The sequence below is a fragment of the Cetorhinus maximus genome, chromosome 6, assembly GCF_964194155.1.
Source record: "Cetorhinus maximus chromosome 6, sCetMax3.hap1.1, whole genome shotgun sequence".
Classification (NCBI taxonomy): domain Eukaryota; kingdom Metazoa; phylum Chordata; class Chondrichthyes; order Lamniformes; family Cetorhinidae; genus Cetorhinus; species Cetorhinus maximus.
In genome coordinates this window covers 135086671-135102786 of record NC_135884.1, presented here as the reverse complement: position 1 = coordinate 135102786, position 16116 = coordinate 135086671, and the positions used below count along the sequence as shown (strand labels likewise).

At 41.8% G+C, this 16116-nt stretch overlaps 1 protein-coding gene across 1 annotated transcript in view; it reads right to left on the bottom strand.

Moving 5' to 3' along the window:
- plcg2 (phospholipase C, gamma 2) overlaps positions 1 to 14517 on the bottom strand; it is a 189345-nt gene extending 174828 nt beyond the window's left edge. Inside the window, exon 1 of the mRNA XM_078544554.1 lies at positions 14303 to 14517. Coding sequence (XP_078400680.1) covers positions 14303 to 14498 — 196 coding nt within the window. The 5' untranslated portion in view covers positions 14499 to 14517. The remainder of the gene's footprint in view (positions 1 to 14302) is intronic.
- Positions 14518 to 16116: the final 1599 nt, after the last annotated feature.

Below are 16116 nucleotides of genomic sequence, written 5' to 3'. Positions count from 1 at the left end.
CTGATTATTCCCCTCCTTCAAGCTAGGATTTTAAAAGTATTTAAATTTAGAAGAGGCACCAACTCACCTGATCTGTATTAAGATCGTGGTAATCATGGAAGCTGAAGTATGTGGGAAAATACAACACTAAATGTAACAAAAACCTCTATTTTAAATCTCTCTTCTTACCACCACCACAAAAAGGCAAGAAAGGGTGAGGTGAGAGGTTAAAATCTTGAAAATTAAAATCCTGCCTTCAACACATCACATTCCCAGCTGCCACGATATTAACTTTGGTGATTCAGGCCCTCGATGGGACTCCCGTGAAAAGCAAGCAGGACCTTAACTAAGATGTAAAACTCATGATTTGATGACACCATCGGCACCGCGGTGTAATTATAATGGCAAGTTGGGGGAGTCAAGCAGCAGAAACATGGTAAGAGGAGCTGACTGGCCAGAAGAGGACAAATAAGTTTCAAAAGAGTACATTCTCTTTGAACTCTTTGTGGGCCAGGAGAAGCAGGCGTGCACCCCCATGGGGGACCTGAGGAGTCCTTGGGCATCCGCATTCCTAATTTACATCCATTCATGCACTGAAAGAGAATCCCAATCCTCCCTGATTGCATGTGGTGATTGCACAGGTACCCCCCGTCTTCCAGTGCAACCAAGCTCCCACTGCCACCCATTGGCCAGGTTTTGTACCTGGCTGGCACGAAAGCAAAATCCTACACATGCTGAAAGCCTGAAATAAAAACAGAATGTTCTAGAAACACTCAGGTCTGGCAGCCTCTGAGGAGAGAGAAACAGAGTTAACCTTTCAGGTTGATAACCGTCTGATGAAAGATCGTCGACCTGAAATACCAACTTTGTCTCTCCACCGATGCTGCCTGATTGAATCTCTCAGGGAAGTCCTATTTTGGTGATCTTAACAACAGAGTCTCCATGTTCCTGACCTGAGTGGGTGAGGAGCCCGCTACCAGGCTCGTGCCCATGCTCCCTGCCCGTACCCCACCCCACCCCACCCCACACAACCTCTCCCCTGTAAAAACCAAGGCCAAAATTCCCATCATTATGCAAAAGTTATTTTTTTTGCAAAGTAAATTGACAAGCACCAAATGCACTGCAACTTACGCATTGCTCTCTACAATAATCTGACAAACATCAGTGTTATATAAACTCAATTATTGATCCTCCTTGCAGGATAATATTAGTAAAGCAAGCCAATGTTTTCAAAAATGATCATACATGATCCTGTATTTTTTAGATTTGCTATGGGAACTCATAGCTTGACGTGCTGGTTATTTCCCCGAACGTCTGTCTGCATTGTTATTTTTGTAATTCTACTAATGAACTACATGCTCACTGACTCATAAACAAGTGCCTTTTCAAAGCAGGATGAGGCAAGGTGAATTAATAAGTGTTGCAAATGATTGTTAATGGTGGTGGTCAGCCCACCAGGGAGAAAGCAACCATTCTTTGTACCAGAGCTGTCTTGTTTAATGGGTGCAAACATTAAATCTGGCTGTTCCCGTGTGTCTTTGAACTCTAGTTTTGATTGACAGCTTCATTTAATTGTGGAATATAATGATTTCCTTTTTTCTCAGTTCAAATTCAAAGTTGGCTGATATCGAGGCTCTTTAGGGAATTTTTGCTTCAGCAGGCAGTTGATGAATTGTGGCCAGTTCCTTCACTGTCGTTGGATCAGAACCCTGGAACTCCCTTCCTAACAGCACTGTGGGTGTACTTACACCACATGGACTGCAGCAGTTCAAGAAGACAGCTCACCACCACCTTCTCAAGGGCAACCAGGGATGGGTAATAAATGCTGGCCTAGCCAGAGAAGACCACATCCCATGAATGAATTAAAAAAAACTGCAAAATGTCCAATTTCACTTATGAACTTTGCATCACAGATGTAAGCCCAAACTAAAAGCCGAACCAAAGAAATTTATGAAAATTTCAGTAAGTTTTATTGTTGTGGATCGGGACTGTAGGGATGAAATTGGTCTTGAACTATAGCTTGAAGCAGGTGATGGGGAATTGACAGCTTGTTTTACACCCTGTCAATTTCTTTTTCATTGAAGTAATATGATTGCCAACTTGTTAAATTCATTTTGTTCTGAAGACCAATTTCACCCCTGAAAGTTTAAGTAAAGATGATTCAAGGTCGCTTTGCTGTTGCTACAATTGCTACAATTGCCTGATCTCATCAATAAAGTTGATGTTGAATGGACATATTGTAACAATAACTACTTGCATTTGTATAACACCTTTGATGTGGTAAAATGTCCCAAGGTGCTTCACAGGAATGATTATCAGACAAATTTTGATACTGAGCAACATAGAGAGATATTAGGACAGGTAAACTTGACATGCCCTAATATTTCCTTATGTGATGGGTCAAATTTTATTTGATAATCATTGTAAATAGCATCAAGAAGATCAATTGAAGTTACTTTGAAATATGATACTGCTGGAATTGAAGTCATACAACAATGTTTTCCTACATGGCCTATGTATCAAATTCAATGTCCCGTTAGACTTTGTTCTATTGTAATATGCCTTTAAGGGATAGCAGCATGCCATCACTCGAAGGGAGGTGTGCCATGTGATCCAGTCTCAGTTTCACTCTAGCTTGTGAGCAAAACACAGCACACACAGCTCTGCTGCTGATGGTTTCAAGTTTTCTACCTTTGTATACCTGTTCTAATGTGCCTTGTCTAAATAAATGAGCCCATAACATGTTTACCCAATCCCTTATGACTGATTGGTGCCGTAAGATCATTATAAAAACACAACATGTTCCATACCCAATTACATAGTCATATGCAGTTTGGTTATTTTTATGGTTTCAACCAGGGACAATCTACTCTTGCTTTAAAAAAAATCAACTAGTTCAATATTTATACAAAATGAATGAAAAATTATGAATTAATTGCCTCGCTGAGGTTCAATCATGGAAGCCAAATAAGAAATCAATGAGGAATTAGTAGTTCTGAGCCATATTTTGGTAAGAGGATTTTAAATCCTTGCTTTTCTAATACAACAAATTATTTGTTAAACACTTTTTCAGGAGGATGAACTCCTTTTTTTAAAAAAACTCAAATCTAATGGAAATAATGAATAAGAGGATGGATATCAATGATTACCTCATAACAAAAGGCAGTATAAATCCATGTAGGCATTTACAATGAACTGTAAATATCATAAAACTGCTGTTCAGAGCCTTGTATGGAATGTGATAAATATCCTGTCAAGAGATCTTAAAAGCAGCCTCGGGACACTGGAGCCAACATTGGTGTGATGAGTTGGTACCCATGGTCAATGATGTAATTCCTCCAATTTATTCCTGACAGGATTGGCTTCTCAGCCAATACTACCAGGGAAGTGCTGGACAAAGGCCAGTGTTTCTCCAGAGAGAAGCTGAACCAACCACCCAACATACAGACAGGCAAGAAGCAATCTGGTGGTAACCTGTCCTTCCTTGAGTTATAAGCAATATGCATGTGGCTTAGGTAGAGCAAAAGAGGGGTAAAAGCAAAATGTTTAAAGAGAGAAAATGATTTTTATAGAGGTTCAATGTATGAAGTTGTAGAAAGTATTTGCAAATTTCTACTGAATAACTGTATTATTAGCACATTTTCAACGCATTCAAATGTGCACTATTGTCCTCCACCTCTCCAAGTTATCATTACATAAACATTCTATGTTTGAATCATGTCCATGATGTACTTGAGGTTGCATACAGAGTCAGGACAAACAAACTTGAGATAAATTTTGTAATGCAATATTTCTTAACCCAAAAGAGTCTTGGATTTCCTGGAAATCTGGTGCACTATAACCGACTTGACATAGGGTTCCCAACCGTGATTAAATGTATTCCTGGAAATTTCCTTATATGAATTGCCCCCACACGCCAGCATTAGTCAGCCAACACATCCATCCTAGTGGTGCACTCCCGTCCTACGTCAACTGGAAAACAAAAAGGCTCAATATGCAACAAAGACAAAAATTGCTGGAAAAACTCAGCAGATCTGGCAGCATCTGTAGAGGGAAAGACAGAGTTAACGTTTCAAGTACGTATGACTAAAAGTCATATGGACTCAAAACGTTAACTCTGTCTTTCTCTCCATAGATGCTGTCAGACCTGCTGAGCTTTTCCAGCAATTTTTGCTCTTGTTTCAGGTTTCAAGATTCCGCAGTATTTTGCTTTTAGACTCATTACCCATTTGGATGATGCCTGACTGTCAGATTAACAACCTTTTTCCCCACACGTTTTCAATATTTTTATATGTGATAAAGAGAAATGTTCCAAGAAAATGACAAAAAAGAAACAATACTTTTTAATGCCCTGATGATTTTTCTCCAAGATTGCACACAGCAGTGTCCTGGAGATTGATCTTCAATTCCTGGAGAATCCAGGACATTCCTGCAAGGTTGGCAACCCTCGCTTGGCATGTCCTGCATGGCACTACAACAAAATAAATGAGACTCACACAATCTCTAATTTCCTCTAGCACTGTGTGAATCCAACTGCAGGGCAAAATTTTCCTTTATGTACAACCCTTTATTAGCCAAGGCGTAGAAGCAGGGAGGTTATGCTGGAACTGTATAAAATGCTGGTTAGGCCACAACTAGAGTATTGCATGCAGTTCTGGAATCCGCATTAAAGGAAGGATGTTATTGCACTAGAGAGAGTTCAGAGGAGATTTGCCAGGATGTTGCCTGGGCTGGAGAGTTTTAGTTATGAGGAGAGATTGGATAGACTGGGGTTATTTTCCCTGGAGCAGAGGAGATTGAGGGGGGACATGATTGAGGTGTATAAAATTATGAGGGGCATAGACAGGATAGACAGGAAAAAACTTTTCTCCTTGGTGGAGGGATCAATAACCAATGGGCATAGATTTAAGGTAAGGGACAGGAGGGGATGTGAGGAAGAATTTTTTCACCCAGGGGGTGGTGGGAATCTGGAACTCACTGCCCGAAAGGGTGGTAGAGGCAGACACCCTCATAACATTTAAGAAGTATTTTGATGTGCACTTGCAATGTCCATGGCATACAAGGCTATGGGCCTAGTGCTGGAAAATGGGATTAGAATAGTTAGGTACTTGTTTGACCGGCACAGACTCGATGGGCCAAAGGGCCTTTTTCTGTGCTGTAGACCTCTATGACTCAATGAGTATTCAGTGATATGTACCATCTGTCTCATTGTTGCACAATGTGTTTGGGATGGCCTGTATGTGCATCTTAAAAGTTGAACAATATTTATTGGGTCCAGAATAGTTGCCATGAATCCTCTTAAGTGGATCTTAGTAATATGCAAGTTTTTGTTGCTGTTAAACTATTACATTCCCAGAAAATATGACCAAAACGAAACAGAAATAAATTCCAATTACATAAATATGGAAATGTTAACGTGGCTCAATTGAAGGCATTTGTGCCTCTGAGTCAGGGGTCATGGGTTTAAGATCCATTCCAGAATCTGAGCACAAATTCAATTCTAACATTTCAAAGTAGCACTGTGAACAAATGTTGCATTGTCAGATGACAATTAAACCAAAGGCTCATCCGCTTGCTAAGGTGGATGTAAAAGATCTAGTGCAACTGTGCAAAAAAGATCAGGGGAGTCCTCCTGTTGTGGTGGCGAACATTTATCCCTCAACCAAGCAGACTAACTGATAAAATCCCTCATGTTGTTTATAGGACTTCCTGTGCACAAGTTGTCTGCTGTATTTTTCTGCACAACAGTGACTACACCTCAAAACTAATTAATTGCCTTTACAGTGCTTTGGAATATCCTGATATAAAGCTCTATGTAAATGCAAATTATTACTTTCTTCATTTATACGACTTCCAGAGTAGCAATAGTACAGCAGGACACTTTAGCATCAAACATGTCCAGGCATTGTCACACATCTTCATGACCACAGTATAGAAACAGATCGTCTCTGATCAAATGAAGACTCTACTAGCAGAGCTTCAGTAGCAGCTAGCTGCCTATCTGCAACCCAATCAAGTTAAACTCAGAGGCCTGAATAAATGCTCATACCTAGCCTCCATATAATTGCTTCATTAGTTGAATGGAAGACATGTTGCTTCACAATGATAGAAGAATTTACACAGGACAGCCATGCAAGCCAGCTTGTGGATTCCAAGTACAATGCCACCAACAGACGTATTTATTAAACTATTAAATCATAATGTAAGGGGCTTGGGGAAAGAGCAATACTGGTTGTGAGGCTTACTCACCCCTCCAAGGTGCCGAGTGACAGATCAGTATCAGCCATTGCCCTCCCTCTCAGAAATTATTTCCTTTTTTTGTGGCACAAATCACCCTCATAATTTGTTCTAGATATCAGACAAGGACCATAGGATGTTCAACCATTTCATACACTAGAGCTGCAAATTGTGAACTAGAACTGTAGCACATACAACAAGTTTAACACATACTGGATAATAACTGTCCAGAAGAAAGAGTTCCACAGGCAGGAGAAACATTATGTAAATACCAGTAATATTTTCTGCTGTTTTTTTAAGTCATTGAGAAATACTGACAGCAAGTCACATTTCTCTGATCATAGAATTATGAAATGATATAGCATCAAAAGAAGCCATTTGATCCATTGTGCCTGTGCTGGCTCTTTGAAAGAGCCATCCAATAAGTTCTGCTTCAGTGTTCTTTCCCCATAGCCTAACAAATACTTCCAATTCAATTATTTATCTCATTCCTTTTTGTAAGTTATCATTGAACCTGCTGCCATCACCCTTTCAGGCAGTACCTTCCATATCATAACACCTCCCTGCATTAAAAAAATTCTCATGTTGCCTCTCGTTCTTTTGCCAATTGTGTCAAATCTGTATCCTCAGGTTACCAACACTTCTGCCACTGAAAACAGTTCCATCTTATTCATTCTATCAAACCCTGCATGATTTTGAATACCCTGATCAAAACTCTAATTAACCTGATCTGTATTAAGGAAAACAACCTTAGTTTCTCTAGTCTTCCACATAACTGAAGGCTTTCATCCCTGGTACAATTCTAGTATATCTTCCCTGCACCCTCCCTAAGGTCTTCACAACCTTCCTAAAATGTGCGGCCAGAATTGGGCACAATACTCCAGCTAAGGTCCATCCAGCATTTTATAAAAGTTTATCATAACTTCCTTGCTTTTGTACTCAATGTCTTTCTTTATAAAGCCAAGGGTTATATATGCCTTTTAACAACTTTCTCAACTTGTTCTACCACTTTCAAAGCATTCTGTATGTGCACCCCGGGCTCTTGGTTCCTGCACCCCCTTTAAAATTGTACCATTAGGTTCATATTGCCCTTCCTTATTCGCCCTACCAAAATGAATTACCTCATACTTCGCTGCATTAAATTTCATTTGTCACGTGTCTGCGTTTCACCACTTTGTCTATATCCTCCTGAAGTTTATTATCCTCAACGCTGTTTTCTACATTTCAGAGTTTTGTGTCATTTGCAGACTTTGAAATTATGTGCTGCATAGCCAGATCCATGTAATTAATATGCCTCAAAAAGAGCAATAATTCAAACACAAACCCATCGGGAGCACCACCGTGACTTCCCTCCATTCTGAAAAACCAACCGCGCACCATTCGTTTCTGTCCCTTTAACCAATTTTGTTTCTGTGCAGTCACTGACCCTTTAATCACATTGGCTTTAATTTTGCTAACAAATTATTATGTGGCACTTCATCAAATGCCTCTTGAAACTCCATGTATACAACATCAGCCACAGCACCCTCATCAACCTCTCCAATGCTTCCTCAAAGAACTCAATCAAGTGGTTAAACACGATTTGCCTTTAACAAATCTATGTTGGCTTTCATTTATTGATGCATATTCTTCCAAATACTAATTAGTTTTGTCCCAAATTATTGATTTTGATTTGCAGTGGTAATGACGGTAAAACTGTCGATGCTCGCTGTCATTACTTCACTGAAACCAATAGCAAATTCTGGAGTCCACACATGCACTGAGTAGTGCAAAAATGCAGAAGTTGCTGTCAGTAATTGTAAGCTTCTCTGGTGGATGCTTTATTGAGGTTCCCCCAGACTGGCATCAATGGGAAATCTATGAATTGATGAGAATCTTCAATCTTACTTTGTTAGTCTCACTGTAAAAGCCTTTGAAAACATTACATCTGGTTGAATGAGGTGTAACCAAGTTTTTAAACAATCTAACTTCATAATTACATCTTTCGCAGTCCCTGAAAAGCTAATTTTATATTTGTCAAATTTCTCCATTATGATAAAAAAAAAATTCACCTATTTTTCAAGCAATTTTTTATTTGTTTATCTTTACTTCAGCTTCAACCTTAATCCAATTATAATTTTTTTTGCTATCTGAAATTTTAAATTAGAAGTAAAGGGATTTAGTGCTTTTAACTTCCTGGCCTGCAGTCAATGAGAATACTTCAATGTGATCGGCTTCTTACTCTGCTTGCTGACATTACTGTTGTTACCCAGATTTGAACTGCTGCCAGGAAAGGAGAATTTGCAGCACAGAGATTGCTGAATCTTTTTGGGCATCTTTCTTCAAGGTGGCTTCATTGGCTATCCTTTATTACGAGAGGAATTGAACATAAAAGTAAGGGTGTTATGCTTCAGTTATACAGGGCATTAGTGAGGCCACATCTTGAATATTGTGTGCAGCTTTGGTCTCCTTATTTAAGGAAGGATGTAAATGCATTGGAGGCGGTTCAGAGGAGGTTTACTAGATTGATACCTGGAATGAGCAGGTTGTCTTATGAGGAAAGGTTAGACAGACTGGGCTTGTTTCCACTGGAGTTTACAAGAGTGAGGGGTGACTTGACTGAAGTATGTAAGATCCTGAATGGTCTTGACAAGGTGGACGTGGAAAAGATGTTTCCTCTTGTGGGCAAGCTCGGAACTAGGGGGCACTGTATTAAAATTAGGGGTTGCCCGGTTAGGAGAGAGATGAGGAGAAATTATTTCTCTCAGAGGGTTGTGCGACTTTGGAACTCTCTGCCTCAGAAGGCAGTGGAGGCGGGGTCACTGAATATTTTTAAGGCAGCGGTACATAGATTCTTATTAGGCATGGAAATCAAAGTTTATCGGGGGTAGATGGAAATGTGAAATTCGAACACAAACAGATCAGCCATGATCTTAATGAGTGGCAGAGCAGGCTCGAGTGGCTGAATGGCCTAGTTCCGCTCCTATTTCATATGTTGCTTCACCATTGGCTGCAAAATGTAGGTCACCGGATGGAATTTAATGGAGCCTGCCAAAGCGGCATGATGGTGGCAGGGGATCTGGGGTGGAGAGGGATCTGGGAGAATCGTGCGAGAGTATCCATATTGAATTCCCAGAGTCGGGAAAACTTTCCCCAATTAAGTAGGGGCCAGGAAGAGCCCGCCTGCCAGTGGTGCGATGTGAATTAGACCCGTAAATGGGCCACTTAAGAGCAATTATCCGAGCCCAGCAGATTTTAGTGGTGGTTCAGAGATTTAATGGGACTCGTATATTTCCCAAAGACACTATTGGGTTTGCCTGTGACCTTGTAGGATCGGTCCCTCGTTGTCAGGCACTCAGTGCCCTATCGAGGGACTTGGCCTCAGGAAGCAGAGAAACCACCCACTCCCCTTGCCTCCAACCCCCACTCTGCCCCCTCTCTCCAGTGACCCCACCTCCCCGCAACCCCCGCTCACCTGTGTCCAGAGACCCAGTGGTGATCCTCAGGTTGGGCAATTAAAAGCTGTCAGCCTCTGATCGGCCGGCAGCTCTCGGTAATGGGATTTCTGGAACACTGGGGGCTTGATTATGTGGAAGGCCCAATGCTGGCCAGTTAAGAGTCTGCGGGCACTTAAATCACATCGCACCTCCCCCATGGAAGTGATGTGGGGGTCCTACCAGTTCTCCAACTGGTGGTGTGGGGGTGGTTCTCCTGTTGCTAGAACTGAATCCCAGCCACTATCTCCAAATGCTTTCTCATCATTGACATTAAGCTGTCTGACCTGTAGTTGCCAGACTTATGCTTCTCCCCCTTTTTGAACAGGGGACCTTTCCAACCCTGTGACACCATTCACATATCTAAGGAGGATTGGAAGATTGTGGCCAGTGCTTCCTCAATTTCCACTTTTATTCTCTTAGCAACCTAGGACGTATCACATGTAGACCAGGTGACTTTCCTAGTCTTAGTGCTGCCAGCTTTTTAATCGCCACCTTTGTATTTTTATCCAATATAATTTCTCTATTATTCTTTCATTTACTGTCCATTGGCAACATTCTCAAAGTACTCATTTCATGCCTCAGACTATTTTTCTACCTCCATAAGATGATCTTTATAGTCCCAAATTTTCCCCATTCTTCCTTTGACTGGCCTTTTACTATTTGTGTTTATAAAAGACTTTCGGGTTCCTTTTATGTTACCACTAACCCATTTTCATACTCTTTCTTTGCCCCTTTCATTTCCTTTGTTAGTTCCCCCTTATTTTTTGTGTTGAGTTTGGTTCTATACTGAATTATGAGCCCAACATTTATTATAAATTTAATTTTTATGTTCCATTTTAATCTGTACATCTTTAGTCATCCAGGGAGTTCTAACTTTGGATGCTCTTCCTTTCCCCCTCATTGGAATGTGTCTAGACTATACCCAAACCATCTCCTCTTTGAAGACCTCCCATTGCTCGTTTATTGCTTTCCTCACCAGTCTGTGATTCCAATCGACCGCAGCCAGATCACCATTCCAACTCATTGAAACTGACCCTCCTCCAGTTGAATATTTTCGTATTTGATTTTTCCTTCTCCCTTTTCATAACTACTGATGATATTGTGATTTCTATTTCCCAAATTTCTCCCACTGCAATATATTCCACTGGTCCCACTTCATTTCCCAGAACTAGATCTTGCTTCTTTCCTCCTTGGGTTAGAAACATACTGATCAAAAAAGTTGTCTTGTACATATCTCAGAAAATTCTCCAGTTCTTTGTCCCATATACTGTTATTTTCCTAGTCTACCTTAGGACAACTGAAGCTGTCCATTATCACTGCTCATCTTCCAGGGCCACTCAGCTTATGAACTCATTACAGTCTTGGGCCAAACATGGACAAAAGAGCTGAAACACAAGAGGGGAGGTGAGAGTGATTGCCCTTGACAATAAGGCAGCATTTGACCAAGTGTGGCATCAAGAAGCTCTAGCAAAATTGAAATCAATGGGAATCAGGAGGGAAACTCCCCACTGATTGGAGTCAGACCTCGCACAAAGGAAGGTGCTTGTGGTTGTTGGATGCCAATAATCTCAGTCCCAGGACATTGATGCAGGTGTTCCTCAAGGCAGTGTCTTAGGCCCAACCATCTCCAGCTGCTTCATCAATGACCTTACCTCCATCATAAGGTCAGAAGTGGGGATGTTCGCTAATGATTGCACAATGTTCAGCACCATTCACACCTCCTCAGATACTGAGACAGTTTGTGTCAATATGCAGCAAAACCTAGACAATATTCAGGCTTGGGCTGATAAGTGTCAAGTAACATTCGTGCCACAAAAGTGCCAGGAAATGACCATCTCCACCTGGAATGGGTGGGTTGTCTTATGAGGAAAGGTTGAACAGATGAGGCTTGTATCCATTAGAGTTTAGAAGAGTAAGAGGAGTCTTGATTGAAACATATAAGATCCTGAGTGGTCTTGAGAGGGTGGATGTGGAGAGGATGTTTCCTCTTATGGGAGAATCTAGACCTGGAGGTCACTGTTTAAAAATAAGGGGTCACCCATTTAGAACAGAGATGAGGTGAAATTTTTTCACTCAGAGGGTCGTGAGACTTTAGAACTTTCTTCCTGAAAAGGTGAAGGAAGTAGGCTCTTTGAATATTTTTAAGGCAGAGGTGGATAGATTCTTGGTAAGCAAGGGGGTGATAGGTTACTGGGGGTAGGTGGGATGCAGATTTCAGGTTACTATCAGATCAATTATGATCCTGTTAAATGACGGAGCAGGCTTGAGAGGCTGAATGGCCTACTCCTCCTTGTTCGTATGTTTGTATGTATGTTCGTAAAAGAGATTCTAAACATCTCCCCTTAACACTTGATGGCATTGCCATTGCTGAATCTCCCACTGTCAACATCCTGGGGGTTACCATTGACCAGAAACTGAACTGGACTAGCCATATAAATACTGTGGCTACAAGAGCAGGTCAGAGGCTGGGAATCTTGTGGCAAGTAACTCACCTCCTGACTCCCCAAAGCCTGCCCACCATCTACAAGGCACAAAGTCAGGAGTGTGATGAAATACCCTCCACTTGCCTGGATGAGTGCAGCTCCAACAGCACTCAAGAAGCGTAACACCATCCAGGACAAAGCAGCCTGCTAAATCGGCAACCCATCCCCCACCTTCAACATTCACTCCCTCCACCGATACACTCTGTACTATATACAAGATGCACTGCTGCAACCCACCAACACTCCTCACCATGACCTCTACCACCTAGAAGGACAAGAGCAGACACATGGAAACAGCACCACCTGGAAGTTCCCCTGCAAGCCACTCACCATCCTGACTTGGAAATATATCGCCGTTCCTTCACTGTCGCTGGGTCAAAATCCTGGAACTCCCTGCTTAACAGCACTTCGCCACATGGACTGCAGCGGTTCAAGAAGGCAGCTCACCACCACCTTCTCAAGGACAATTAGGGATGGGCAACTAATGCTGGCCCAGTCAGCGAAGTCCACATCCCATGAAGGGAAAAAAAAACTTTCTGCTATTTGCCTGCAAATTTGCTCCTTCATTTCCTTCCCACTATTTAGTGGTACTCCCAGCAGTATAATATCTTTTCTTTTGTGTTACATACTAGTGAGTATTGGAGCAATAAAATGAAACAGGTTAATGAGTGATGAGAGAAATGGTGCAAGAGGGTGGGCTCCAGATTGCTGGAACATTTGAACCAGTTTTTGGGAAAGAAAAGAACTGAACAGTATTGATTGTTTGCACCTCAACAGGCAATGGGAATAATCCAGAGTTTAATACCTTTGAGGTTCTGCTCTTTAACTTCCTCCCTCGTTCCTGAAACTCTGTCTATTGGACTCTTCCTACCTTTGTCATTGGTTCCAACACAGACCATGACTTCTGGTTGCTCCCCTTTTCCTTGCAGAATGCCCTGCAGTTGTTCAATGATATCCTTTACCATGGCTCTTCACCACTGCATCTCTGTACATCGTTGAGACCGTCTGTGTTGTGCATATGCTCTAGATTCCACTTCCCCAAGGTGTTTTCACAGTCATTGGTGTTTAGCCCTGAAAACCGGTTTGGAATTGCCTTACTCTTGAAGTACGCCAGCATTGCCTACCTCTTCCTACCCTTGCAACTGGCCTCCCACTTACTATCCTCCTGAACTCTCTGTAGCTGAAGGGTGAACACCTCTGGGAACTTGCAATCTTGGGAACTTGCAATCTTGGAAAATTCTCAGTCTCCTGTATGCCCTGCAGTGACTTGAACTGCTTCTCATGCTTAGATGCCCTGAGCTGGAGTTCAACCAATTTCCTGCATATGCCAAACGTCCTGAAGTTCTCACATGGCACGGAATTGCAGCAATGGGTCTCAGCTGTCCCATCACTTTGCTTACAAGTTCATCTACTCACATTTTTTATATATATGTCTCTTACGTTCTATATATGTTATATATGTGTATGTGCATATATATTATATATTACTTTCATTTCATATCCCCTTACTCCTATTCATTGTTTATGTTATCCAGATTTTTGTTTTATGTCATTCTGATCCATTTAATGTTGGTACCCTATTCTTAATTTAAATGTATCCCCGATTACTTATATCATTACTTATTTACTGATTCTCCTTAGTTTAAATGATAGAGAAGTAATCACAGGAAAAGATTGAGAAAACTGATGACCTCATTCAACTGTTGGGGAAGGAGGATTGGGGGTGGTGAGGGGGGGGGGAATGTCACCTCCATTTTTTTTCCTGCCATGGGCTATATCCCCATTCCTCCACATTCCAAAATCCCAGAGCTGTCCGAATGACAGACCCAGCCCCCGCCCCGCAACACATGGTTAAACCTGCCTTGAAGTCCCTGGGGTGCCGGGTCCACAGTTCACCTTAAAAAAAAGCAGCAAGTTCCATTATTGCGGCTTTAAATGGTAAGGATTTAATGAGAAACATGCAACTGCCTTTTTATTTTCAAAAAGCCCGCCTCCTAATGAATTCTGAGCACGGAATGATGATTCAACATCTTTGTTCAACCAACTCAGCCTGAAACTGACAGCTCGGCGGGAGTCCCGCAACGATTCACTGAGCGGCACTAGAGCCCGCCTCAAATGGATACTCACGGACACCCTCGATCTTGTCTGCGGTCCTGTTCCAGGACAGTTGCTGGGTTTCCATGATCACCTGCAGGGTTCGCCTCTCCGGCTGTGACTTTTTCAGGCTAAACACTGTCATAACGGCTCCCAACTCCAAGGTCCTTTTCAGTTGACTTTTCTCCGGCTCCGGCATACAATCCAGACCGTCTCTATTCCAAGACATCTTTTTTGCTCTCTCTCTCTCACTCCCTCCCACCTCTCGTCCTTTTTATTTTTTAAGCTTCACAAGACTAAAGGAAACACGGTGGGTTATCCAGCTCCCTCCGCCACTGCCGCAGATCGCACAGCAGAGCACGGTGCAGACTCGGCTCAGGCAATTGCAATCATCTGGAAACTTCAGCAGGGACCAAGGAATGTCAGAACTGACTTTTTTTGGATCACTTAGCACACACAAAACATGGCCAAAACTAGTGGGTTTTTTTTCATGGCTACAAAACAAACATCTTGCATGTTCCGCAATTTAACTGCATGAGGAAGTTGGCTGAAATTTCTGAAAAAAAAAACCCTTAGTCCGGAAGCGCTGTTGATGCGATCTATGCAAAACTATGAAGCTGCCCAAAGGTACGTGAGTTACACTGAGCAGAGGGTGAGATTTGCCTGTGACATTTATATAGCGCCATCTGGCGCAGACCTGATCCTTGCCGCAACAGCCAAACATCTTTTTTATATATCCAAACCCCAAGTGATCGATATTCATATTGAAATAGGTGCCAATATCTCCTTTCATTATTTTTTTAAAATGAGTTTTAATCTGTTAAATGCACATATTCAAACGAAGACAGATCCTAATCGGAGAATTGTGGTAAAGTACATAAACGTTGTCTAGAGTAAAATGCTGAAAATAATGCTCACAGCTCAAGTTCAAGTAGGCTAAAGTTTGTTCCATTTTTTTTTCATTCATTGGTCTTCCCTCTATAGTTTCAATCGTTACAGTGTTGGGATCAGAATATTTGTGATGATAACTCTAGTACTCACTATGCAGCATCATGACACATTAATGGAAGCCTTCTCAGAGTAAAGTCAAACTAACCTTGTCCATAATAAAAACAGAAAATATTGGGAAAAAAATCACATCACTGTATAGCGGTTTCTCTACTTCTTTCCCATCCCTAATTTGTTCTAGTCCCTCTATATTTTTCCTACTCTTTCCTTCCCTATTTTGCTCTAGTTTTGTAGGAGTCCAGTGTGCAGTGGGTAGTGTCCCTGCCTCTGAACCAGGAGCTCAGGGTTTGAGTCCCACCCCAGGACTTGGTGGCCACGGAAAGTGTGTTCATAGCACAGCCAAGCAGGTTGATTATAAACCTGTAAATCCTTTCAATGCGCCTATGAAGAGTGGGGGAGTCTCCTGGTCAGCCGTGCTTGATGTGGAGTGGCCCCCTCAAGCTATAGCCTCTGGCAATAGTGACCTGTTCCAAGATAAACTAGCTATGGAAGCAGACATCTGCATGTGCTTCATATGTCTCTAGGCATGGGGATGGAGTGAAGAAGAAGTTGTCTTTGCCTGATTGTTTGACTCTCTCGTTCTTTCTCTCTTCCTCTTTCCGTATTAAAAATAGGAAGACATTTCCTTTTGAATTAAGCTATATGGCTTTGCTCTGACCCACTGAAATGTGTTACCTCAACAACTGTGAGCATTATTATGAAATTTTTCTTTTGGTTAATACCCATAGATAGGTGCACAAATGTTCCTAGACATTGCTCCTGGATATGTTTGCTGCTAATTACAGGGGTGGGATTGGGGTTTGCATCCTAATGAGCCAACAGGAAGTTGATATTTACAT